The sequence below is a fragment of the Numenius arquata genome, chromosome 5, assembly GCF_964106895.1.
Source record: "Numenius arquata chromosome 5, bNumArq3.hap1.1, whole genome shotgun sequence".
NCBI lineage: Eukaryota > Metazoa > Chordata > Aves > Charadriiformes > Scolopacidae > Numenius > Numenius arquata.
Genome location: NC_133580.1, coordinates 65,068,875 through 65,095,747, shown reverse-complemented (window position 1 = coordinate 65,095,747; position 26,873 = coordinate 65,068,875). Strand labels below are relative to the sequence as shown.

The following is a 26,873-nucleotide window of genomic DNA, read 5'->3' as shown; positions in this document are numbered from 1 at the left end:
GGTTTAAAAGGAAGCAATTTTAATGTACAAATTTACATTCACCACATCATGCTTTCTGCACTCATCTCTCAGCATATACTTCTATCGTGTTTTCGTAATAAAACCACAAATAGTAATTCTCAAACTAGGGAGGAAACTGCAGCGGTCTGCATGATTTATTCTATTCATAATTTATTCTACAAGTGTTTACAGGTTAACCACAAAAATAATTCCTCTTCTCTTTTCTCAAGAAAAATAAATATTTCACTTCTAAACTCAAGAATCACTCAGCTTTCTAACAGTCCGTGCACTATGTCCCAGCATCCTCAGTCAAAACTAGCACATTTTTATCTCTTGGGATTCCAGCCAGTAGCGTCTGTCGCTCCTCACGTGCCCACACAGCATGTTCAGAATTCTTCTCCAAAGACACACTTCAGTGAAAGAAGGAAACAGCTGAAGATGTCCATCTTCAGTTTTGCCTTGCAAGGCACCCAGCCGCCGACATTACTTTCTTCCAAACGGATCAGACCACACTTTTAACCCTACAAATCAAATATGAGAAGACCAGCAGTTCATAACTAGACTGTTGGAGAAAAGAAAAAAAAATTGGTCTCCTACTCCAGCCTTGTGCACGAAAGAATGAAAGAACCTGCACTGAACTCTGCTCAAGCTTGCAAAAATATTTAGAAAGACAACCTCATCTTGATATTAAGTTCCAAGTAATGGAAAAATCTATCACACCCATAGGTCAGGTGTTCTAACATTGTTGGAACAACCACCTAGAATTGTACCGTGCACTTCAATTTATCTAGATTTCACTTTCAGCAAGTGGATCTCCTAACTTCTCAGCAGCAGCTAAATTTAGATGAAAAAGTTATACTGCGGAGAACCGGTCATCAAGTACCCGCATCTTGGATAAATGATCCAGTCCAGTCCTCTTTAATGTTTAATAAAAAAGGCAGGTTTACCAGACTTCTGTTTCACAATACCCTTCCTACTCTTCTTCAGCATTTCACCACTTTCCTGGAAAGCAATTCCTGCACTGATGATTTAACTGATATGTGTAGTAAGGACATGGCATTAATCCTATTTGGTTTTCCCTGGCTGCTGATGTTAGGCTTTTCTAAAAATAGGAATAAGTTACCCTTTAACATACTCAGATAGGAACTGTTTCATCAAGACAAGCCCTCTCGTGTCTTTAAACAAGAAGTGCCAACCTTGCATAATGAATAACCAGTTCCATTACCTACGAAACAATGAGCTATTTTTAATTTTTACTTTTAATTTTTATTCCCCTCATAGGCTTTTTCTATTTGGCTAATTAAATCAATTTAAAACAAGTTTTATTAAACCCATAGTTTTCAAGTGAAGAATTAGCCTGAAAAAGAGTATTTTCACAGTAAGTTCATTATATATGTATTCCTTCTATGTATCCTTCACTGTGTTATCTAAATCCATATAAATATTCAGGTCTTACTTCAAGAAGATCTTTAAAACAATCAATACAAACACATGAATCAAGTATACCTCCAGGTTGAATATCCTCTTGAACAATACCAGCTCGGTTTATTGACTGTTCTTTCTCTGGAAAATAGAACAGAAAGGACACTACTAAAAAAACCCTGAAAATACCAGACATCTTGACTGCACCCAATAAAATAATACTGAAAATTGTATTCATTCTGGATGCTACACGGTAAAATTCCGGCGAGTATCCACCTATACAATGAGAATGTAGTACTCATACTTATTGAAAAACTATCAGCTAATCTGTTTTGAGAGATTACAAACACTAAGATAATAATCTTAAAGTAATGACCACTGTTTAATAAAAGATGCCAAAATACCTGTCACAATCCCAGCACTTACGGAATGATTAGCACTTTTAGGAGCTATCACTTATATGTTTAACGTAAAACTCTTCAAAGGATTTATTCTTTCCAGAACGAGAGATCTCCATTTTCAGGCCCTGAAAGATCTTACATCTTATCACAAGTAGATTTCATGACAGCATCTATAAAATTAGTGCTTATAAACTTTCTAATTTAAGTATCGGAGGGATACTTTCCATACAACATCCCTGCCTTAGGCTCTTCTTTCTTTTTGTTTGAAAGATTCAACCACTTCCAAGAAGAGAAATGGAAAAAACTATTATCATTTCCCCTTATTAAATGCTCTTTTTTTTCCCCTTTCCAGTTAAGCGCTTTACCACTATGGTACTTTGACACAAGAAGTCAAAGCTCAGCTGGATTAGCCTCTTACCCACACCATTGAACTTTTTAAGCCTACAATTTACTTTTTTTTTTTTTAAATTCTAGGGTGCACATTCTCAGGGGAAACTCAGAAAACCTTAAAACTGAAACTTTTCATCACCCTGTCCCAGTGAGAACGCACACGCATGAGATGTTATGAGGCTGTCTATGTACAACCCTAAAGCTACGTCGTGGTTTTGGCTGAATTACCAAAACCAGACTGACAGATGGCCCTTCCTCCCCTCTCCCCCCCACAGAAGAGAGAGAAGAGAAAGAGATAAGGAGATTTAGAAGTTTAAAATGAACTAAACTACTTTAATGAAGAGTTAATATTAAAATTTAAAAAAAAAAAAAAAAAAAGAAGAAAAATAATGAAATAGATACAATATATATAAAACCATGTCAAGCTCCCAGGATGACAGTCACGTCACTGGCAGGCACTGGGGAAGTCCCAGACTGGACTCAGTGACGGACGGGAACTGGATTCCAGCTCTGGAGTCAGGAACACACAGATCAGGATCAAAGGCAGATGAACAGAGTCCTCTTCGGACGTTGGCCATCGAAGAAAGAGTTGACCCTTTGATCCCTCAGCTTTTATACTGAGCGTGGGGCAGATGGGATGGAATACCCCAGTTGGTCAGGTTTGGGTCACCTCTCCTGTCCGCTCCTCCCTATAGATGTTGACCCCTTTATGTTTTTTCTGTTTCCGACCCTCTAAGGGGGCAAATAACGAAATGGGCTGCCCTTGGTTGTTATAGCAGTAAGGATAAGCAAGGGCCTCTCTGCACACCGATCCTTGGCACGGAGCACAAACATTGGGCTTATCATTCTGAGAACGAGCAGTTTTCTCCACAATCTGCCGTTAATTTCAGAGAGTTAGAGGAGGCCTAGCTAAGACGTAAAATTACAGAACAGAAAATCGGTTCGGTTTTACTTCAAACCGGGACATTCCACCCCTTATTCCATACCATTTGCATCACGTTTAGATCACAAATACTATTATCTATGAAATCTATACACACAAACATATATAGATAGATAAGTCACTCAGTTATAGTTTATCTCTATATACAAAAGTTGAAGTTCATTTCATAGCAGATGAGATTCTCAGGGTCGGAAAGATGGTGTGAAATAGCGGGTGAGACTAGAGAGCACATGGCAATCATTGATTCTGCTTGCGAGGGGGCAGGCACTAGAGGCAGATCCAGCCTCTCCAGTTCACTGAGCATGGTGTTTGCTATTCCACCCTTTTTTAGCAGAAAAAAAAATAATCTCACGGAACTGTCTAATTTCAAAGGAAAAGGTACAAAACCCAGACAGAGGAAAACCGAATAAATTAGGGCAAGGAATCAGACTTATTCTAGGGCACGAAAGAGAAAGATATTTAGTCTTAGGTGGAGACTATGACCAGAAGAGAGGCAGAGACCAAAGTGGGAATCAGACAGGTCTGGGAACACACCTGAGGTGAAAAGGAAGAGCTGTTAACTGCTCAGGCAAAGACACGAGCGCAGAGAATAAACAGGTGAGAAATACGGAGACAGGACATGGAAGAATCAATAGGGAGACTGGGATGGGGCCTGGAAACAACTTGGAAAACAGGGAAGACAAAAAAAGGGCAATGAGGAAAAGCCAGTCTTGATGAGAGGACGGACACCTCACAGGACGAAGTGACAGGACGGACACAGGACGGTCACAGGACAGACACCTCACAGGAGCTGAGTCCCACAGTTCAGCAAAATCACAAAATTTACTGTGAAAATGCTCCAATATCAATTCAAAGTTCTTAATCAATCTGAGTGGAAGAGGTTCATGCTGAATATCTCAAAGTTTCAACACTGCCACTGAACTTTGTGTTTTGTATAAGGAAAGAGTCTTTTTTAAAGCTATTTCCAGACAGGAAAATATTACAAACATCAAGGCCACAAACTGAGTTACTGAAAAACTATAAAATGAAAGCACTTCTGTACGAAATTAAGTCCAACCTCTGTGTGCACAATTTAAGGTACATATTAACAATTTGATTACATAATCAAAGGGCCACGAAAATGATGGAGCACCTCCCCTATAAGGACAGGCTGAGAGAGCTGGGGCTGGAGAAGGCTCCGGGGAGACCTCATAGCAGCCTTCCAATATCTGAAGGGAGCCTACAGGAGAGCCAGAGAGGGACTCTTTGTCAGGAAGTGTAGTGACAGGACAAGGGGTAATGGTTTTAAATTGGAAGAAGGGAGATTTAGATTAGATATCAGGAAGAAATTCTTTCCTGTGAGGGTGGTGAGACACTGGAACAGGTTGCCCAGAGAAGCTGTGGATGTCCCATCCCTGGAGGTGTTCAAGGCCAGGCTGGATGGGGCTTTGAGCAACCTGGTCTAGTGGGAGGTGTCCCTGCCCATGGCAGGGGGGTTGGAACTCGATGATCTTTAAGGTCCCCTCCAACTCTAACCATTCTATGATTCAATGATACAGTATTTCCAAGTGTCTTCCATTTTACTTGTTAAACTGCTAGGAACTCCTCTGAAGATATATGAGAATTGTGCAAAAAAGTCTTCTTCCTGAACGTATTGAGCCTCACTTGTGTAGAATTTGGGAGATACACAAGAAAAACAAGACTGAAGTAAGGAAAGACAGCATTTTATGTTTACATAATTTAGTCCCAGAGAACTAAAATTCATTCTTGCCTTTTGCAGGACGATAATGTGATGCTAATTGAAATGTATGACTTCAAACCCAGGACCTCAAAACGCAGAACTACTGAGTATTCATCCATAGCTCAAGCCAATGAGGGGTGTGAGCTTCTAGAGAAATTTTGTTGTCATACAGCTTACTACACTGCACGCCGAAAAAATCAAATTCTTTGTACCCCAAAGTTTAAAATACTTCCACTCAGGTACCGTAACTGTGAAATTCCATGTCCTTGTCTAAAGGATCATGACAATGAATGCTTGTGCTTCTCTCATATTGCAGCGATGAGCATGAAGAAAAGCACGTAGGAAATTAATAAAAGTGACATCAAAGTAGAGTTTGAGCAGCACGCAATAAGTTTAGAAGCAGGTATTAAATAGCAAGTTTAAACACTTGCTAACTGCACATTGCCCATTTTACATGCTAAATGGAGATTAAAAACATGTTAAAACAAAAAATCACTAACCCGCTGGTGAACATTTGCTCTTGTAATTCACAAGCACAAAAGAGGACTTTGCCCACTAGTTTTGTTCTTTCCTTAATGCTGAGTCACACTTCTAATATTATATTTTTGGAAAGTGCACCATAAGCAAACACGAGTCAAGAATGGGAACACAGAGTAGAAGACCTATCTTTGTGGGCAGTTTCCAACTTCCTTAAATACAAACTCGCTTGCAAGTTAAATTTTACTCAGCTTTGATGCGAGGCTAAAGTCCCTCCAAGAAGATCAATAAGTTGGTCACCCTCCTCCCTTTTTACCTTTTTTTTTTTCCCTTCTCTTCAGTTGTCTCAGCAGATTAACCACATACATCTTCAGGTTACCTCCAACAGCTTGCTTAGCTTTATGTAAGTTAAAGCAAGGGGATGAGGCTGGTTACACCAGATTTTTTCCCCCACTTCCTCTGGTGGTAGTTAACAGAAGTTTAGGAGTAACAGATGTTCTCCCTACTGTTCCCGTGGCACAGAGTGTTCACCTGCAGCCACCGAGGCTTCACACCTGGAACGTCAGGTGCCTTTGAGTGCTCAGAACCTCCCTGGTGACAGGGTCAGCTGTGGGCTTTGGCTGGTTTTCCATGTTTCTGTCAGGGAAGTGGGGTTTTCAGCAGCAGCCAGTTTCAGAGAAAACTCTGTGGGCTACAACCAGCTCTAGCAAAACCATCACAATCGGTAAATGATTTGTTACCACGTTTTAAGTTAAAACTTTTCAACTGTGGCTGGAAAACAAAACTTGAACAACTTACAGAATCGTAGAATGGTTTGGGTTGGAAGGGACCTTGAAAGGTCATCTAGTCCCAACCCCCCACCAATGAGCAGGGGCATCTTCAACTACACCAGGTTGCTCAGAGCCACATCCAACCCGACCCTGAATGTTTCCAGGGATGGGGCATCTATCACCTCTCTGGGCAACCTGGGCCAGGGTTTCATCACCCTCAGCATACAGAATTTCTTCCTTATCTCTAGTCTAAGTCTGCCCTCTTTTAGTTTAAAGCCATTGGCCTGTTGCTGCAGGCCCTATGAGAAAGTCTGCCCCCATCTCTCCTGTAGCCCCCTTCAAGTGCTGGAAGGCCGCAGTAAGGTCTCCCCGGAGCCTTCTCTTCTCCAGACTGAACAACCCCGGCTCTCTCAGCCTGTCCTCACAGGAGAGGTGCTCCAGCCCCTCTGAGCGTTACTTCTTCAGCTGCGTCTCAACCCTCTTAACCGCTTCAGAGCACAGCCAAAGGGTTCTGAAGGTTCTGAGCCACGTGCCAGCCAATAACTTGAAACAAGAGTACTACGACGTTTTGACAGCTTTTTTTAAGGATCCCTCGGCCGAGCAGAAAGCCTCTCGGCCGTTGCTCGCCCAGTGGCGGTCCTCAGCACACCCCAGGCCCGGGCACCGACCCGCTGACAAGCAGGGCAGGGCCGGGCCGCGGCCCGCTCGCCCCCCTAGCGCAAGCACTCACTGTACTCCTCCGGCATCAGCAGCGGCCGAAAGTAAATTGGGTAAAACGCCGCCCCCACCACGGCCACGAAGCCGCCGAAGATAGCGAGGGTGCGGGAAAGCCCCGCCATCGCCGCCGGCCGCTCTCACCCGGAAGTTATGCTGCTCCCGCTTCCGGCGCGCACCGGAAGCGGCGCGGCGAGGCACCTGCGGACTCCGCCCCGGCCCGGCAGGAGCGGCGCGGCGGCAGGCAGCGCCCCCCGGCGGGCCGGCGGACCACGTCCCGCTACCGGCGCCCGCCCCGCCGGTGCCCGTAGTACCCGGGTGCGCAAGGCGGGGGGGGTCCACACCCGCGGGGGGTCCCGGCCCCCGCCGCGCCCTCCGCCGCCTTCCGCACCTGCGGCGCGGGGCCCCGCCCGGCCCGGCCCTGCCCTTCCCGGGCGGCGGCTCCTCCTCCTCCTCCAGGAAGCCGGATCTGCCGCATCCTCGTCGGCGGGACCGGCCGCGCACTCCCGGCGGCGCTGCTTGGGGCAGCATGCGGCCCCCGGCTGAGCCCCCCGCCGCGCCCCGCCGCCCCCCTCCGTTCATCCTCCTCTTCCTCCTCCTCACGGTGAGTGGCGGCCGGCCCCGCACCTGCCCCCGGTGGCCGCGACGAGGGCCCGGGCCGGGTGTTGGGCCCCGGGGGTGAGCTCCCAGCCCCGCGGGCGGGGGGTGCCCGGGCCGTTGCGGGGCGGAGAGGGAGGTGCAGCCCCCGGGGGGTGCCGGAGGTGGGGTACGCGGGGGCTCTCGCAGCGGTTGTCCGGTCTGTCCCGGCTTCCCGCCCCCCCACCTCCCCGGCTCTATCCCCCGGGGTTCCCCGGCCTTCTCGACCCGGGTCCTTAAATCAACGTGTTAAAAAACAGATGACCATTTCTGGGTTTGAAAGAAGGGTGGTGATGGGGGGGGGGGGGGGGGGTGCCTTTGACATCCACATACAGGGGAGCCTGGTGCTGGGCTGCCTTAGGGAAACCCCTGCCTTTTAGGGGGGGGGGGCAGCTGCTAAACTACCTTTTTTTTTTTTTTTTAATGCTGCTGAACTCAAACTGGGGTTAAAGTCTTTGTGTGGCAGCACCGTGCTGGTGCTGGTTGGGAACAGACGGGGCCCCCGTTTCGGGGTGTCCCCTTTCCCCGCATCCCCCAGCTTGGCGTGACGTGGCAGAGAGGTAAAGGACCACACTTATCTACAGGTGCGCCTTCCATAGGGTCATGTGGGATTTCTGGGAGGGGAAAGTCCTGCCGAGACCCTGTTCCAGTGAGTGAAAGAACGGTTTCTTCTCATTTCTGTAATATTCCACCCTACTGACAGTGTTCACTCTCCCTGCCATCGTTGTGGTTGCCTCCCACAGTGATTTTTGTTTTTATCCCAACATCTGACGGGGTGACTGGGGCTACCTCCTTCAGATTCAGCAGGTTTTAAGGAAAAGATCAAGAAAAAAATCTTTGACAGCTTTTTGTGTCTAAGTGTCCCCCACACAACAAAGCCTCTCTGTCTTTCTTGTTGAGCTCTGCCGAGTTCATGGTAACACTCTTGAATGCAGCAGAGCTATTGCTATACTGGGAAACTTTTATATTTAAATCTCATAATCACACTCATTGTGTAATCCTTTCATCCTCGCTCTTTGTAGTCAGAGATTTTTCCACAATTAACTCTGCCTTGTCTGAGATAATGGGGAGGGAAGAACGAGGGAAGAACGTTCCGAGCAGGAACGTTGAGATGATGCGCAGGCTGCGCAGGGGGGTGGAGAGAACTGTGGCAACCAAGTGGTGACGGAGACTCGGCTGTGGTCTGGAAGACTCTCAGCAGTCTCTGCCACGGCTGCATCGGTACCAGATCACTCGGGGGTCTTTGTACCGTGCTCCTTACTTGGATGAGCCTCCTGAAGGGTTTGTTAGGTCTGGTGTAACAGCAGACCCAAACCTGCTTCGGGCATTTTTGACTAATACCCAAGCACCGAAGAATACAAAGAAAAGTTTCTTGAGTAACTCTGTGGGAGCCGTTTTGCGGAACAGGCACTAAAGGGAAAGCACGGCTGAAGATAACCCTTGTCCCTCAGCAGTCCTGGGACAACGTGCTCGAGTGCTCTAGAAACATTGTGGAGTTTGTTCTACAAGGAACTGGCTTGGGGTTGCAGAGCTTGGGATCCCCACCACAGAATTTCTGCCGTTCACTGGAGGTCGGATGGCCACGTTTCGTACACTGTGGCATTTTTGTTAACGAACTGTGCCAGACCCGAGCTGTCTTTGCTGGGGGTGAGCTCTTGTATCTCTGTGTCAGATAAACCCCTGAGCAAATTGGGAGCTGGCTCTGTGTGTGTATTTTGGCAGTAAACGTGTGTCTGTGGCAAGCACACGGTGGTACCACAGGGCTTTTTAGTGTCGGCCCGGTACACTTCTACATTTTGTGATAACCACATGGCATTATTTTCATTATATATTACCATCTTTCTCATGACGCAGCTCCCATATCAGAAGGATTAAGCTGTTTACAAGAACTCTTTATTGTAAGATTGAAAAAATATGTATGAAATATGAATGATAACCATCAAGTAGAAGAGGTTTAGAATAATTTGTGGTTGCTGGTATATGCTTTTAATGCTTTTACAGGCGTCTATAACCAAAGAAGAATTACGTAGGAAGTGTAAAAGAATAGTATCTTTGTCAAGTCGAGCTCTGAAAGATATTCAAATTAGTATTAAAATTAAGGTTCTCTCATCAACTTTTATATCAGTATTTGTGTATGTGTGTTATTACATGACATGGTGATAACTTTTCCGGTGGACACCAGCCTCCTATCGCTATTCCTTTTTTTTTAGCCCCTTCAGTACACATCATTTTTACAATACCCATTTTATAGAATGGGAAACGAGGCAGAGAGGAACCCTGTCACTCTGAAGAGACTATTTTGGAAAGCCGAGGTACCAACACTGTGGAGTGTTCTGCATTTTTTGTAGCATTTTATTTGTTCAAAGTGTGTATCTTTGTCACGGCTTGGGCTGGGCTGGCTACGGAAAGGAATGACATATGCTCTCTAATGATCTTGGTGCTTGCACACCTGTGGTTATAAGTGTTCAGCATCACTGCACATCTGCCTTCCAGCCTCTTTTGGTGGAGACAAGAAGATAAAGTGTACGTGGTTGTTCTTGTGAAAAGTGGTTTAAGTGGCAAGTTCAGAAAGATCTAGGAACGCTAAATAAATCTAGTTATCTAGAGTTACCCAGCTGCTAGTAATGATATCCAAAAGTTCCTTCATTCAGTTATGTCTTGCAGCTTCTGCCTTAAACAAAGTCAAGGTCTTGGGGTAAATAGTCTCTAAATAGTCTCTATGGACAGTTGTGTTCCACTTGCAACCCTAGAGCTCTTTTGTGCCTTTTAAGGAGGCAAGGATCTGGGGGGAAACACCATCTGATCACATAGTTAAATCCCAAATCTTCATGTATAAGAACAAGGAAGTAGGATAAGTAAACTTAGTTCTGGCTTTTCCTAATATTTACACCTCCGCAGGTTTTGCTGGCTTGATGTTTTCTCAGTGTAGCTCTCAAGAAGTGACAATACATTCTTAAGAAATAAAATGCAAAATATTAGGGACTTTTACTGATTCCCATATTGGATCGTGGGTAAGGTCTTGTCCTCTGGGTGCACAACATGTAATTCCAGTTAGAAATGTACTAACGACTTGGCCGAAGCTTTTAAATGTTTTGAGAATCACAGTGAAAAAGCCATCAATCCAAGGTAGATATCCAAGGTAAATTTCAGTTTTGTTTAAAAAATTCAGATTTGTTTAAGCTCAGCAAAGTTAAAAGCCACCCAAGACAGATCTTCTCAATCCCAGCAATCGTAATGACCAGCTTCTCCGGTAATCCAGAGTGACAGTTCTGAATATTTCAGAGAGATCGGGGACCTGGCAGAAGTGCGGTGCTGGTGGCTGGCCCTCTGAGCTGAGTAATCCTCAGTATACTTGGCAGGCCATCAAGCCGGACGCTGACTGCAGAGCAGAAAGGGAAGAAAAAAAAAAAGCTGCTTGAAGCCTTAGAGATTCATAGATTGGTCCAGGCTGGAAGGGACCTCCAAAGGTCATCTAGTCCGACCTCCCCGCAGTCAGCAGGGACACCCCCAACTAGACCAGGTTGCCCAGGGCCTCGTCGAGCTTCACCTTGAATATCTCAAGGGAAGGGCCCTCAACCACCTCCCTGGGCAACCTGTTCCAGTGTTCCACCACCCTCAGAGTAAAGAACTTTTTCCTAATATCCAATCTAAATCTCCCCTTCTCCAACTTAAAACCATTGCCCCTCGTCCTGTCACCACAGACCTTTGTAAACAGACCCTCCCCAGCCTTCCTGTAGGCCCCCATCAGATATTGGAAGGCTGCTATGAGGTCTCCCCGGAGCCTTCTCTTCTCCAGGCTGAACAACCCCAGCTCCCTCAGTCTGTCCTCATAGGAGAGGTGCTCCAGCCCCCTGATCATTTTGGTGGCCTTCCTCTGGACCCGCTCCGTCAGGTCCATGTCCTTTCTATATTGAGGGCTCCAGACCTGCACACAGTACTCCAGGTGAGGTCTCACCAGAGCAGAGCAAAGTGGCAGAATCACCTCTCTGGATCTGCTGGCAACACATCTCTTGATGCAGCCCAGGATGGGATTGGCCTTCTGGGCTGCGAGAGCACATTGCCTGCTCACGTCCAGCTTCTCGTCCATCAGCACCCCAAGAGACAAGAACTTCAGTGTGGATGATAATCCTGGTGTATGGCCAAGCACTCACTCGCAAAGTATGTTATAATGTATGTAGCTCTAGAGAGCAAAAACTGGGCGAATGTTGCCTGCTGGTCTTGCTGCTCAGATTTGTAAGTCCGTCGTCAGGAGAGGAATGTTTCTGTAATAACCTCCTGAACATTTTATGAATGTGAATTCGTTCTCAGGAAACCACCGTGAGCTGCTTTAGTTGTTATTCTGCTCTTCAGGTGCCTGCATAAGAGGTAACAAAATTAGCTAACTTTAAAAAGATATAGAAACATCAGGCTGTCGCAGCACAAGTGAACGACAGTACGATGAATAAATGCCGGTCCATTTTAGTATATACTCTTTAGGCCTGATCCTAGGAGCGTGTGTAAATAGCATGACGTGGAAGTCAGTACCTTAGACCGGATTCCACTTGCAGAAGAGCCGAAGGATACACCCTGTAAATACAGTTTGTTTGTAGAGGCGTATGTAACTTTAAGAATTTGACGTAGGGGAGCTGTTACCATTAAAGCCTGGCATTTTGGAGTTCAAATATGGTATATAAACCTCCTTGCGCAGTGTTCTGTTATCGCTATGCGTATATTAGGAATCGTGTAAACTGAGATTCTCTGGTTAACATGTTTTTGTGGTTTGTTTTTTTTATCTCCCCCCAGAATTTTGTGCCATCCTTTGGAAAGGAGACGTTACGGACAACGGCGGTTAATCCACAGTTTGAGCAAAACATGGATTACGCGGACTTTATTCATTTAAACATTTTAGAAAAGAAAGTTCTTAACAATTCGGAGGTTTCGGTTCAGTATTTATGTTCTAAGCCTTGTATCATCAACTTGGAAGCAGTAGCTTCCTCGGAATTCAGGACTGGTGTACCAGTGTACAGAAGGAGATGGAAGGATGAAAAAAACCTTTACGTTAGCAGAACCCGACAAGTACATTTGAAATTTCCCAGCATCATGGTTTACAGAGATGATTTTATCATCAGAAACTCAATAATAGTGCACAGTGTGATATTGTATGCGTGGATTAGTCACAAATCAGTTAGCAGCTGTGACGCTGAGCAGAATGAAGACTACCAGGATGCAGTTGCCAAGAATTACACTTTTTTAGAAGCAGTTCCACCTTTTGAACGCCCGTATAAGGACCACAAAGTTTGTCTTCAGTGGGGTGCTGACTATCTGTGGATGCTCCAGGCAAACAGGATACCTCAGTGCCCTCATGAAAGTGGTAGGTGTAATGTCACTTTTTTTTTTTTGGCCCCAAGGAAACTAGCGGGACCCAAATAACACCTTTGGTAAGCTGTCAGAAAGTGCATGGCTGCAGTAAATAGTAAATGTTATGTAGAATGATTTACTTGGCCAACGCTGTTGCATGTGTAAGCTTCTTAACTGCGGGGTTAGAGCTGCAAAGGACTGAAGTCATCCTGTCCTTCCAGAGCTGGCCTGTTTCATCACAGCCAGCCTGGAGATTTGTAGCAGCACAGCCTTCTATTTTCTAAGTGTATTCAAAAAACTTCATTTAAACCCACTGGTGTCAGTGGAACGTCATTCCTTGGTCTTCAGAGAGAGTTGTTCAGTCCCTTGTTGCATCATTGCGAGTCAATCCTGGAGTTCTTACATACGTAATTCTCCCACACGTAGTCTGCTTCTGCTTGAGATGATGGCCACACATTCAGAAACATATTTTTAAGTCTTTTTAGTGCAATAAACTATATAGTACTTTTTTTTTTTTTGGCCCAAAGCTATTATGGACAATCCCTCTTGTTTTAGAAATTTATAGTTTTAAATAAAAAAGTGTCTTGCCCAACTGAATAAATTCCTGAAACTCACAACTTTGCTTTCTAGATTTTCTCAGAGTTCTCTTTTTTTCCCTGTCTGCCTATCTCTAGCTTTAGACCTGCTGACAGTTCTTTTCATCCTCAATATATATTCGAAGCAGAACCTAAAAGCAAAAAACGTTATTTGCTTCTAAAAGATTCTCTCATAGAAAATCCCATGATGGTATTTATGTCATTTGCTTTCACTACGTTGGTGCATAAACGCACTGGAACAAACAGGGAAGCAATGATGTTGCTGCCTTCAGGGGCGTTCTAAAATGCTTGTTGGAGACAGAGCGTGTGATCTCTGACAACAGCGAGAAACATCTTTTGCATTATCTAATTATAGTGTAGATGAAAACACTATAACAAGAAATGAGAAGAAATAACATTCAGATTTATTGTTTTAAATAAGCTTGTAACAAATTGCTGGGGGTTTGGGGTTCTTTTTGTTGTTGTTTTGGGAGGGTTTTTTTAGGAAAGTTGATGATATGTAATGGCCTTGAAGATCTTTTTCTTGTTTCTTAGCAAGGACAGCATTATCAGATTTATTACAGGATTATGCAGATCAGTTAAGAACAGAATTGGTATCTGTCCATGTATACAGTATAAACTGGAGAGCTGAAAATGGAGATTAAGTCCAAGAGCTGTGGAGTAATCTCATGTAGGCTTAACCGAAGACAGGATGAGATTTAAACGAATAACATAAATGAAGATTTCTTCCTTACTAACTGGTCCTTGAAATATCTTAGATTTAACTGAGTCTGTTCTTTCCCTGCTTTTAATACCAGCTGGAAGTGGACTCCATTTCATTTTCCCGTGGGTTATTCGAGCCAGGATTGTAATGTGTTTAATAACAGTGAGTGAATTTGTGTTTATGGGCTTACTGAAGGTTTGTGTTAATTTTTAATCTGTTGTGTGATTCAAATGTTTGACTGTGTAAGTGTGAACTAATTAACTAGTTACCAATGCTTTTTTTTCTGGCAGATTAAGAAAGATTGTGTTTTGCAGATGGTGTCCAGGTTCTCAACTTCATATATGCTTCCAGTGGGGAGAAAACAGGAATCGTGAAGAGATTTGAGCAATTTGAAAACAGAGAACTTGAGACAGTCAGGCAGCATCAGATTGATTTTCCCATGTAAGTACAGGCAACTAAATGAAGTGGTCTGTAATTTTGATTATTGAAGGCTATAGAATATACTTAAACTCTTAGGCTATACCACAAAATAAAGGAGTATTGTCTACTAATTTGAGAAAAGGCTAAAAAGGAAACTAGTTATCAATTCCTTCTGTTGTCTGACTTGAGTTTTGGAGGGGATTAAGCTCAACCTCAGGAAGATCGTTACAGTATGTGTTGGTGCAGCGCTGCGTAAGAGGCCGATACAAGATATAACAGTGCTAATTAGGTACGGTTGGGAGGGTAAATTAGCTGTTTCGCGCTGTCATTATCAGCCTGCTGTCTCATGAGTAGCCTGAGGTTGTCTGCATTACAGAGAGATCTGCATTTCAAATATAATTTCCAGACTGAGTGGGGTTTTTTGCAAGGGCAGACAGCGTGGAGCAGTTTTTCCCCTATAAATTCACACTCTAGTTTATGTTACAGTTGACAAACCCGTAGTGATAAAGTCCCCTGCCTAGAGAGCCTTCCAGCTTGAGCTTCTATTTCCTCCACCATCACTGTGTAAGCTCCCGGTGGGAGAGGAGTAAAACCCCCTCAGCCCCTGCCCACCATTTGGTTGCAGAGTAATCACTCTGTGAAGGTCATCTTTTTCTACTTTTCTCCCCCTCCCCGAAACTGTCACAACTCTTCAGTCATGTTTTGCAACTTTAGAGGAAAGAGTATATATATAGATATATAAATATATCTCCCTTCCACCAGATGCTGTTACCCTAGCAATGTTATTACAGATATAGGAAATGATGGTCGGAACTGGAACTTGCCTGCTGGTTTGTGTTTGGCCTGTGACCACAAGAAGAGTGCCAAAGAAGACTTGCCAGATAGCGCAGCTGGTCAACAAATTACTTGCCCTCAAACTCTGAAGCCATAAGTGCAGAGCCAATTTTAGCTCCTGGCTTCTTCAGGGTGGGTGGCTGCCTGGTTTGTACAGCCATCTGCCCTTTGCTCACCAGCGCGGCTGCATTCTGCTGCTGGCACTGAGGCACTGGAGATCTGGTTGAGCACAAATACAGGCTGGGCAGAGAATGGATGGAGAGAAGCCCTGAAAAGGACTTGGGGGTGTTGGTGGATGAGAAGCTCAACACGAGCTTGCAATGTGCGCTCGCAGCTCAGAAAGCCAACAGCATCCTGGGCTGCATCAAAAGAAGCGTGGCTAGCAGGGTGAGGGAGGTGATTTTGCCCCTCTACTCCTCTCCTGTTGAGACCTCACCTGGAGTACTGTTTACAGGTGTGGAGTCCTCAGCACAGCAAGGACATGGACCTGTTGGAAAGGGTCCAGAGGAGGCCACAAAGATGATCAGAGGGCTGGAGCACCTCTTCTACGAAGACAGGCTGAGAGAGTCAGGGTTGTTCATCCTGGAGAAGAAAAGGCTCCGGGGAGACCTTAGAGCCCCTTCCAGTCCCTAAAGGGGGGGCTACAGGAGAGATGGGGAGGGACTCTTGATCAGGGAGTGGAGCCATAGAACGAGGGGTAACAGTTTTAAACTGAAAGAGGGGAGATTTAGATTAGATATTAGGAAGAAATTCTTTCCTGTGAGGTGGTGAGACACTGGAACAGGTTGCCCAGAGAAGCTGTGGCTGCCCCATCCCTGGAGGTGTTCAGGGCCAGGCTGGATGGGGCTTTGAGCAACCTGGTCTGGTGGGAGGTGTCCCTGCCCATGGCAGGGGGGTTGGAACTAGATGATCTTTAAGTCCCTTCCAACTCTAACCATTCTATGATTCTGTGATTCCTGGAAGCAGAGTGTTTGCCTTAAGGTCATAACAATCAATTTAGGAGTGCTTTTTTACACACCCTTCTACCTCATCCATGTGCCATCTGTGGAAGATACGGTGTTATTAGCTATTTAAGGTATAGACTCTATTGGGGAAAACTTCACCACTCTTCCATTTCTTTTTTTAAGCAGGAGAGCAGGTGTTAGGCTTTCAGCCCTACATTGGTTCAGTTTAGGAAGAGATGTAAGGTACTGTATGTTTGGCAGCTTCTTGAGAGAGAAACAAGGCAAGCTGACCCATTTCTAAAGTATTATAAACAAATACTTATTTTTCTTAATTATAGAAATAAAAAAAAACCCAAATTACATCTCCTTCTAAAAGTCACTAAGACAAGAGTGTATCAGAGATGATAATAATTGTAGTGCTTTGCTGGGATGTACACTGGAGGTACAGTTTTCAAAGGCGTTCAGCATTGGCTTAACTGCTATGAAAATGTTATGGAAATAAGTGGTCAAGTTCCTGCTAACAGCACCAAAGCAGATTTAGTCCGGTGCAGGGGAACTCCTTAAAATTGGATTCTGTGGTATAAATTCTGCTTTTAGTCCCTCAGCCAGCTTTGTACAGAAATTTCTCACTAGATGGTGTTGTCAGGGCTTTGGGTTTTTATTTTGCGCTGCTCCATAGTTTGCACTGACTCCACCTTTATTTATCCTGGTATATCCCTGACTGTACTACCCAGAGCCTGGGGTCATTTTTAACTGCTTCTCCCAAGCACGTTTTCACAGATGACATTTAGTACATAGGACACAGCTTAATTTTTACCGGTTTCCACGCTCAGGATTTACAAGACCGTGCGCTTGGGGGATTCTGTTCTGCAGCCTGCACTCGGGAGCCTGGCTCCGGGTTGTCTCGGTTGTGTTTTCAGTTCCCTATTGATGTGGGATCTGGCAGTTACTCTGACCCAGCGTTCTGGAATGCGTTCAGATAACGCTCCCTGACTCTCCTCTCCTGTCGGGACACCACAAAAGCGTGCGGTTAAAAGGAGATCACGGATCCAAGAGTCTTAACTACTGTTGCTCTGAAGGTTGTCCCTGCAGAGGATGTGTTCTGTTCTGAAGATTGCATGTGGGAAAGGGGTTTGCTAGATTAAAGTGAAATGTGTGCTTTTCCAATTCTATAGGGAGATTTCTCATCAAGAGTGGATTTTTTTTGTTTGTTTATTTTTGCTCGTGCAGGTTCACCGTTTCCATCTGGCTATATTTACTCCATCACTGTGAAAAGGATCTGTGTGGTATACTCTATTTTATTGACCCGAAAGAAATGTATAGTACTCCTGCTGTATTTCTAAGTGAGGAAGGTAAGGGATATTATTAACGGCCTTCAGAAGGGTTCTAATATAGTCTTTATAGATCTGTGCCTAGGAATAACATTCATAAATATATTATCAGACCTATTTTGTGAAACTGATCCCTTGCAAAATGCTTCTTTTTGGCTATGGTGTCTCAGTAGGAAAATAGCTACTAAATAAATAGGGTAAAACTGAGAAATAGTTGCATAGCATCCAGTCTTGGCTAATTTCAGAAAATGTCTGCTTTATCGGCAGAATAGACTGAATCTTACAGGTCAGGAACATCCACTGGGATTAAACAGCCTTATCTCAATGAACAACCTTTGTTATTATTCTTGAAGTATTATTTTAATATTGTTCTCAATTCTTATCTACACACCTCAAGAAAATTTTTGAAAATTTGAAATAGCCTCAGCAAAACTCCACGTCATTAAAGGTCTTGCCTATATTGCGGTGTTCAAGAAGCACAATCTATTTCCCTGATCCAAAAAAGAAGTTAAGAGGTAGCACTCTCTTAGTCTGGCAACATTTGCAGTAGAGGAACGTTCCTGCCAGAAGACGGTTCTTCAGCCTCTGACAGAGAATGAAGTTCAGCAGCTGGGGGCTGGCTGGCAGGCTCGCAGCGGAAACTCACACAAGGGTGCAGTTTTAAGAGTGCACACCTGGCTTTCTCGTAAGACATTACATTTTTTCCCCTTCTTTGCAAGTTTCACAAACTGATCAACAGTTTCCTCTCTGTTATTTTTTTTCTATTTCGATTTTCTATGTCCTGTAACCCATATAGATAATTAATCTATCCATTATAAACTGGCTGCTTTTCTTTGAAGAATGAACAAAAATGGCAGCTCAGCTGGAAGTTATCAGCTTGATACGAGATTTGCTTGGAGAGGTTTTAGGGCCAGTTTTATCCTCAGTGTCAAACTAGATTGTCATAATAAGAGCCCGTTCTAGTCTTAAGAGCTCAGACCATGAGCATGCTTCTGCAGGTCCAAGCAGTGGAGGGTAGAGTCATCTTGAACTTGATGGTTGCAGTTTCACGTGCTGGCAGCTGAGTGTTGAGTAGATACCATTGTCTGCTGCAAGTCGTATCTGCTTTCTGGTGTTCGAGATAACTATGGCACCCTCCCCGTTTGCCTTAAGTTTAGTGTGTTTATCCCTCAGACTGTTGGAGTCTGTGGTTTCATGTGGGCATTAGCATCCAGGAACTGTAACTGAAACATGGAGCACATTTCCCTGGGATTCTGAGAGAGCTGATATATGGCTTTGGTGAGTGCCAAAATCTCTGCTGATGAAGAGGGTGAAGAAGACAGAATTGCTGTGAATAATACTTTAGGAAGCCCATTCTTAATGTTGATATTTCTGTGGTGTTTATTTCCTTTTTCTTCCTTTTTTTGCTGTTGTCAGGTTATGTGCACGTTCAGATGCACCTCATGAGAGGAGATGACCTTGCAGTGAAAACTAGCTTCAGCCTTCCTCTGAAGCAGTGGCTACGACTGGATATCTCTTTTAGGGGTGGACAGGTACGTGTGCTACTGAATTACTGAGATTTGAAGGCTGAGATTTGTCTAATTTGATCATGCCTCTGCCAAACCCCTTAAGAGCTGAGGCTGAGAGAAACACTGTAATTTGTACATGCTCACATAGCAAAAGAATGAAAAAATCTAAAACTAGAAATTGTCCGGGGATGTTCAGACCATCCGACTTTGGGAAATCAGCTTAGATGCTTAAGATAAGAGCCCTGAATTACTGTGTATTCAGTGGCTGTCTTGGTGCAGTTGCTCTCCGAAGACTTTATTGACTGTACAGGCAACCAGGACTCTTGGCTTAGCTACCTCACCTAGATACTCGAAGTTACATGGTGTGAATAGCTCTGAGGGAGTTTGCACTTGGAGGCTTAGGCGTTTTTACCACCCTGATATGAAAATTTAAATGTCTGGGCATCTGTACGGCAGCGTGCTGCTTGCCTAGATGTGTTGGAAACTGAACATGCCTCCTGTCAGCTGTTTTGCGTATTTCACAAAGTGGCATAGGATTGACTGCCATTAAAAGACAAAAAAACATTGCAGTATCCCTCTTTAGTAGATAAAATACATAATTTACATTTTAGCAAATCACAATTGTTTTTTTCACAAAACCTTCCAAAAACAGCTCTGAAAACGCAGGCTCCCTGCCCAAGTTCTTGTCTGAACCTCCAGCTATTAAGATATTAGGGTGTGAAAATAACCAAAAACTTTAGTCTTCTATTTCTCAATTTCTTTCTCCCTGAAAATGCTTGGATAGATTACATTTTTAATTGTAAAAATAATTTCTAATTAATGGCAAGAACAACTAAGCACATTTAAAGTACGAGGTGAATGACTGATAAAGCTGAAACAGTGCTGTACTTGGAGAGCAACGTACAGGCTAAACTACTGCTGTTCCTTTTGCACCCCACCTTTTTTTTTTTTTTAAGTATGTAAGTGGTGAGCAGATTGATTGTCTTGCAAGAAAATCAGGTAGAAATGTGTATTTACTTCTAATATAATATGCTTTTAAATATATTGTTAAAAGGAAAAGTGAAAAAAGTATTTTATAACCCAGATCTGTCTTTTTTTGCTTAAAAGCAGACAATTTTAAATTGTTTAATTTATTTAAATTGTAGAGATAATTTAAGTTCGTGGGAAAGGGAAGAGCCTCTGACTTTTGAAGCTCAGCTTCAGATGCAAATATGAAAGTTACTGTGAATATTGATACAGGTTACGTTAGTCTTGACTTGCTAGAAATTTGAAGATTGCTTGAACGATTAGATTAAGAAATAAATATTGTTCCATCAGAGAGCAGAGGGAATTTATTCAGGTGTGAGATAAAACCTGTCGTCAATAAATTTCCACTTCTGGACAAAATGAGGGAGCCATGAAGTGTTTAATGAGCACTCTTGTGGAAAAAAGAAGAAGTGGGACCAAATTTTAAAACATTTCAGTACTTAGAACCATTCTTTGGAACAAACAAAGCTGTGTTTCAGTTCCGTCTTACTGACATCTCTTGCTGTAGGAAGGTTTTAAATGCTACTGTCCTCGAAAGGTACAGAAGAATCTCGTTATTTGGGCACTTGGTGTCCAGAGAAGGGCAATGAAGCTGGTGAGGGGTCTGGAGAACAAGAAGAGCGGCTGAGGGAGCTGGGGTTATTCAGCCTAGAGAAAAGGAGGCTGAGGGGAGACCTTATCACTGTCTACAACTACCTGAAAGGAGGGTGTAGAGAGGTGGGGGTTGTTCTCTTCTCTCAAGTAACAGGTGATGGGACGAGAGGAAATGGCCTCAAATTGCAACGGTGGAGGTTTTGATTGGATATTGGAAAAAAATTCTTCACTGAAAGGGTTATCAAACACTGGAAGAGGTTGCTCAAGGATGCGGTGGAGTCACCTTCCCTGGAGGTATTTAAAAGACTTAGCGACATGGTTTAGCGGTGGACTTGGCAGTGTTAGGTTTACAGTTGGACTTGGTGATCTTAAAGGTCTTTTCCAACCTAAATGATTCTATGATTATTTCACTCCTATTGATTTAGATACATTTAGTCCAACATGATCTGAGAGAAAATATATAAATTAGGGAAGATTGGGAAATTGACGAATCGAGAAATCAAGAGGCAGATTTTAAGAGCATCTGAAGATGCAGATGAATCCCTAAAAATTCCTAGGCACTTGAGAAAATTTTTCAGGGTTGTTTTGTGAGTCTCTAGGCAACTTTTTACAATACCAACATGTATGAAAATCTTACCTTGTCTTCCTTCTCAAGCATCTGGATTCCTTTAACCATTCTGGTACTGAAAGTCTACTGAAAGTACATGTCCTGTAGAAGCAGGAGTTGAAACCAGATTTTTTTTTAAATCATGGCCTGTTGGCCATTATCATAGAAAGGTTCCCATTAGAAGGGACCTTAAAGATCATGGAGTTCCAACCCCCCTGCCATGGGCAGGGACACCTCCCACCAGACCAGGTTGCTCAAAGCCCCATCCAGCCTGGCCTTGAACACCTCCAGGGATGGGGCAGCCACAGCTTCTCTGGGCAACCTGTTCCAGTGTCTCACCACCCTCACAGTAAAGAATTTCTTCCTACTATCTCATCTAAATCTCCCCTCTTTCAGTTTAAAACCGTTACCCCTCGTCCTATCGCCTGTAAGTGACAATTTCTTGAGGAGACCAATATTCTCTTCATTTAGCCTCTCTACTATTTAAAAGCAAAACAGCCTTTCACACTTTGGAAGAATAAAAGCTTCAGCAAAGTACAGATGTCTTGTAACTGAACACAGGAATGAAATAGCTGTAGTAGGCAACACCTGTGCTATTTTTGCTATTTTTCGTTGCTCATGGTTGACCGGGACAGAGCAGAGACAACGCTTTCCATTGAATTCTTCTAGCATATATCTGATACATGACGCCATGCTCTTTACTGCAGAGGAGATGGAACAAGCTGCAGCTGTAATCTTCTGGACTATGAGTTGAAGTGGCTTAATGAATGTACTTTGTAATATTTCGTTTATTGTAATTAATATTTTGTGTTCTTTTAGATAGAAGTAAGCACTGTTGGGAAGAATTTGAAACGACGTCATCACCAGTCTTTTAAGTAAGCAGCATTTTCCCCTTTCCCGAGTAATACGTGTGTTGGTGTTCAGATACGGAAAATGGGAGTAGAGCACAAGTTTCTGAGATTACAAATGTTTTTCCAAATGTCTGTGGTCTTTTTCCACTCTGTGCTTTCAAAACCAGTTTGCATTACTGTGCTTGCATTGAACATGAGCGGAATAATTTTGTTAATGCCGTGAGCTAGTTGAGAACGTGCTGCATGATCTAGTACTGGAGTCTGATAACCCTCACAAGAAGCTGATTGGAAGGTCAGTGGCACTAGGATCAGTCTTCAAATGAAGTCAAGGGATGTTTTGCTGTTGCTGTCAGAGAACTAGGATTTCGCCATTGAAATTTCTACCAAAAATGTTCTTGCTCGGTCCTTTATTCTAAGCAACTGAATAATTGGGTTTTTTTAAATGGATCTTTAATTGTTCTCTTTGACTGTAATTTAATATTGACTCTTTCTTGTGCAAATAATTTTAAAAAACCCTTTTAATATGGAAACTGTGTAACAGTAAATTTCATGGCAGACTTCAGTGTTAATCCTTCTCTGCTATGGTTTACAAACCAGAGATTGTAAATTTGTAGATAGTAACTCTAGGAGACAGATAACTTAGATTTCCGTATGCCAATTTTAGAAAATTGCAAGGAAGGGGTGGAACTGAGATCTTTGAGGTTGTGTAATGATGCATAAAACACTAGAAGATACTACAGGTCAGAAGAATAAAACACCCTGCTGGTTTATTATGTTTGTAGACAATTTGTTAAATTTACTCCAGAATTTATTACACTAAATTGCAGAATAGATTTTGAGAGTAAACAGATAAGAAAAGAAAAAGATACTGGCAATGAGTTTAAGGCTGTCAGGTACAGAAATTCTGAGATACAAATTCCTTTTTTTTTCTTTCATAGTACCTCTCGGTAGCCAGCTTACTTCTCTTTCATGTTCTAAAGTTTTAGGGAAGATTTCTATTATGATGACACTGCTGGATACTTTGTTCTTGGAGGCAGTGGATATGTAAATGGTATTGAAGGTTTCTTTGGACCTGTGAAATACTATCGTCTCAATGTGTTGGAAACAGAACAGGTAAACAAAAACAGTATTTGGAAATGTTTAAATATTAGCAGCCAGCTATGGCTATATTTTTTTTTTTTTAGCTGAAGCTTTTACCAAGTGATAAACTTGCTGTGACGCATAATAGTACTTGGGAATATATAATCAAAATACGATAATTTTCTTTTGAAATCTAGGAATGTTAATTACTACTTCAAATGCTAAAAGATAAGACTTCTAGAACTATGTAAATCAATGTTCCTAAATCTGTTTTTAAGGACTTAATTCAGTATCGCTTTGTTTCCCAGAGTTTTTGATGATACAGGATTGAACACGTTTGATTAATTTATGGTTTTGTTGAATTCGGTGGTAAAAGTCACATAGACCTTGGTCAATTTTGGAAGCTCATCCGTGGTTTCTTGGATTGTGTGGACTGTTTGAAGTCCTGGTCTACCGTGGCCACCGTCAGGTTGTCTGGCACATCGTGTTAATGTGCCAGATAACAAAAGGAAACAGATTGTTTACTATAAACAGCTTTTTTGCCTACAACACTTCTTTCCAGCCAAGCATCGACAGCAAGAGATACTGTAGATGGCATTTATCCATCATATTCCTCTTTATAGATTTCCAACCCTCTTCATGACAAAGAAACAGTGGAACAAATTGAAGTGTACTATGAGAGATGTATGGACATTCAACAAATAGTTTATGAGTACAGAAATATTGTAAGCCAAGGCGAAAAAGTGCAAAGAAATTGTAAGTATTGATCTATGAGGTACAAATTTTAAACTGTCCTCTTTGGAGATCTGTATCTTTTTCCTTTTACCAGAATCCTTGATAGCAATCATCAAAAGTGAACTTAAATTCAGCCATAACAAGAAAAAAGGCCAATTGGTGGTTTTGTCCCTGAAAAGACTTCTTTGCCGTGGAATACGAGCATAAATCATGTTCTCAGTATTTCTTCTCTTTTTAGTCAAGTGCATAAAGGGGCAAAGAAACACTTTCAGGTTTATATGTCAGCTGTTTGATTGCCTCTGTTTCATTTCCAAATGACCCTAAAGGCACATGCATTTTAAGCCCTTTCCCAAAAATGGGTGGGTTTTGCTAGAAGGTCTCTGCCACAGTTGCCTAATGCACAGTAATTGACAGGTTTATCCCAAAGCAACCACTTTAGTGAAAGAAGAATAACATAGCTTACGTGTGTGCGCTGAAAACTATCTTGTGTTTCCAGTTAGAATTTGCTGTCATGCGTTGTGACCAGAGTATGGAAGAGAGTAGAAGAAATCTTACGTATTTGTAAGGGGCCTGTGCAATCCATATGAGTTTTAGCACTATTTGTGTTAAGGATGTGCTCGTCTTGCCCAGGACTTTTCAGTTTACCCTAGAAACATCTTTTTTTTTTTTTTTTTTCCTACCAGAAGCTTGTTTTAAAGACCAGCCAAGTCAGCTTTCATGTCTTAAATATGTTGTTTTCTTTAGGTTACTACGAAAACTATTATTCGGAGCTGATTCACAAATATGGAGAAAAATCCAAATGTGATGCCTTCATGTGGGGAAAAGAGCTCAGGGAAAAGTACCAGACTTTGTTCAAACTGTTACAAGAGATGGATTTCAGTGCTCCAGGTGGTAATCATGTTTTATTTTATTGTTCTTAAACAACACCACAATATATGTCATGTAAGTTAGTATGCTTTACTTCATGTTTTATACATTTGTTTTTTCATATCAGCTGACTTAGTAAAGGAGCATCATGTGGCTTATATGTTGTGCTGCAAATGAAGGATGGCTTATTATGTAGAAGGAAATAGAGATATCCTTATGTTTTTAGTGGTTATTTACTTTGAGACGGTCTTTCGGATTTTTATTCACCCTTCCTATTCAGTAATACCTTGTATCTCTAGGACTCTTGTTATCTGCATTGAGAATACCATTCAGCATGAGAAATAACAGAAACTGTCTCGGTCCCGTTAAATTAAGGAGGGGAAATCACTTCCTGATTTTAACTCTTGCAATAACTCTGCATCCTGTGTTTTATTTTTAATGTTAGAAGATGGAAGTGATACAGTTCTAGAAGTCGGCCGGAGGGTATTTGAGAAGGTTGCAAAGGGTCTGTCCAGCGCCGATGGCCTGAGCAATATGGGCTCCTCTGTTCCTCTCTTGGTGGATTCCAGTTGTTGTGGATACCATAAGGCTTCCTATTTCCTTGCAGTTATATTGGAAACAGGGCTCGGTGTGCCTGTGGATCGTACAAAGGTAGTGTATTTAATATGTTTGGTTATGACTGTGAAATTAATTATCTTTAAAGGCAATTTAGAAACAGGATGGCTTTATGATCAATTGAATTAAAAAATGTGAAATGGGCTCAGATCCAGGCTGTGGTTGAAGGGATTCCCCAATACAGCTTCTCCTAAATAGCCCGGTGGCAGCGAAGTCTGTATGAAGTCCTGATGGTGGGAATCTTTATCCTGCTCATCCAGAACAAGGAAATACGTGATTTAGTAAGACCTGAAAACGGTGGTAAAGTGAACAGCATGGAACATACTGCTTTTCCCAGGCACTGAGGAGGTAGGATGAGGTAATAACACTGGAGTCACCCACAGTCATTTGTAGATGGGTATAAAAAAAAGCCTCACATCAGGCGAATCTCCTAAAGTGGAAAGGCTGCATTGTACAGTCAAGGAAAGAAGTCCCATTTTACGGTGTGCAGAAATGTGGCACCGAGTATGTTGTGGTCAAATGATTAAAGGCAACCACAGCAGAACAGTTTGCTTTTGGAAAAAAAGAACTGACCACGCTTCAGCTGAGCAACTGGAGAGCATGTGAACTCCTGACCTTTTAGGCAGGTTGCACATAATTGAAATGTTTCCATGCGATTCCATTGCAAGGTCAAATAAAGGGGAGGTGTTTATACATCAGTGGAAGATGGCTGTGCTGAAATTGCCAACAGGTATTTAATTATGATATAATAGTGTAATATAAAATGCTCATAAAGAATAGAAGATTTGCCTAATGTGGTTACAGGACACTAAATCAGAAGAACCCCCGAGAGGCCAATCCGAGACCAAGCTCACTCCAGTTTCTCAAACACAAGAAACCTTAGACGGGAGCCTTTTTTATACCCTGATTATGGAGTTTACCTAGTGCTAATTATGGAGGCTGAGTAATTTCATTATTGGATCCACTTCAGATAGTGTAGGAAACAATTTAATATCCAGTGCAGATGGGACACCGCTGTTTTTATTACTGTGCAGGTGAAAAATAACAAGTAGTGCTGAAAGTGCCTTTGGCAAACATGCAATACCTGGACTATTTCTAGCACCAATTAACGTGTATCTCAAGGGAGCTTTGTGCTGAAACCTTGTCAGCCACAAGTCCCATCCTTCTAGTCCTGTCAGATCCTTAGGGTAAGATTTTCCAAGTGCTGTTTGTTAACTTCCATATGTTTTCACTGAATTCAGTGGGAAAACTCCAGCCGACATGAGTGACTAGTTAAGTCACTGCTGAGTATAAAAAGTGTCAAGGTATAATTAACACTATAACAATGTGGCATTAAAAAATTGCTGCACACT

The 26,873-nt window shown here is 42.8% G+C and overlaps 2 protein-coding genes across 3 annotated transcripts in view; one reads left to right on the top strand and one right to left on the bottom strand.

Moving 5' to 3' along the window:
- Nucleotides 1-6,995, bottom strand: SMIM20 (small integral membrane protein 20). 2 transcript variants are annotated; one of them, XM_074148102.1, is made up of 3 exons: nt 6,854-6,995; nt 1,507-1,563; nt 1-521 (listed from the first exon to the last, which is right to left on the bottom strand). In XM_074148102.1, the coding sequence occupies exons 1-3, from the start codon at nt 6,960-6,962 to the stop codon at nt 484-486; spliced, it is 204 nt and encodes a 67-aa protein (XP_074004203.1). In that variant the 5' UTR covers nt 6,963-6,995; the 3' UTR covers nt 1-483. The 2 variants fall into 2 exon arrangements, with proteins under 2 accessions (XP_074004203.1, XP_074004204.1); XM_074148103.1 differs by lacking the exon at nt 1,507-1,563 and having other exon boundaries at nt 484-521; nt 6,854-6,962.
- A 5,266-nt stretch (nt 6,996-12,261) lies between these two features.
- SEL1L3 (SEL1L family member 3) overlaps nt 12,262-26,873 on the top strand; it is a 33,535-nt gene continuing 18,923 nt past the window's right edge. Inside the window, exons 1-9 of the mRNA XM_074147763.1 lie at nt 12,262-12,823; nt 14,424-14,550; nt 17,538-17,659; nt 19,055-19,170; nt 22,193-22,248; nt 23,205-23,337; nt 23,928-24,060; nt 24,784-24,927; nt 25,352-25,557. Coding sequence (XP_074003864.1) covers nt 12,325-12,823; nt 14,424-14,550; nt 17,538-17,659; nt 19,055-19,170; nt 22,193-22,248; nt 23,205-23,337; nt 23,928-24,060; nt 24,784-24,927; nt 25,352-25,557 — 1,536 coding nt within the window. The 5' untranslated portion in view covers nt 12,262-12,324. The remainder of the gene's footprint in view (nt 12,824-14,423; nt 14,551-17,537; nt 17,660-19,054; nt 19,171-22,192; nt 22,249-23,204; nt 23,338-23,927; nt 24,061-24,783; nt 24,928-25,351; nt 25,558-26,873) is intronic.

Excerpts from the sequence above, each read along its gene's own strand:
- SMIM20 (XM_074148102.1), bottom strand. The coding sequence starts at position 6,962 with ATGGCGGGGCTTTCCCGCACCCTCGCTATCTTCGGCGGCTTCGTGGCC. Across the intron at positions 1,564-6,853 it reads GCTGATGCCGGAGGAGTACA|AGAAAGAACAGTCAATAAAC; the intron begins GTGAGTGCTTGC and ends TCTATTTTCCAG. Across the intron at positions 522-1,506 it reads AGAGGATATTCAACCTGGAG|GGTTAAAAGTGTGGTCTGAT; the intron begins GTATACTTGATT and ends TTTGATTTGTAG.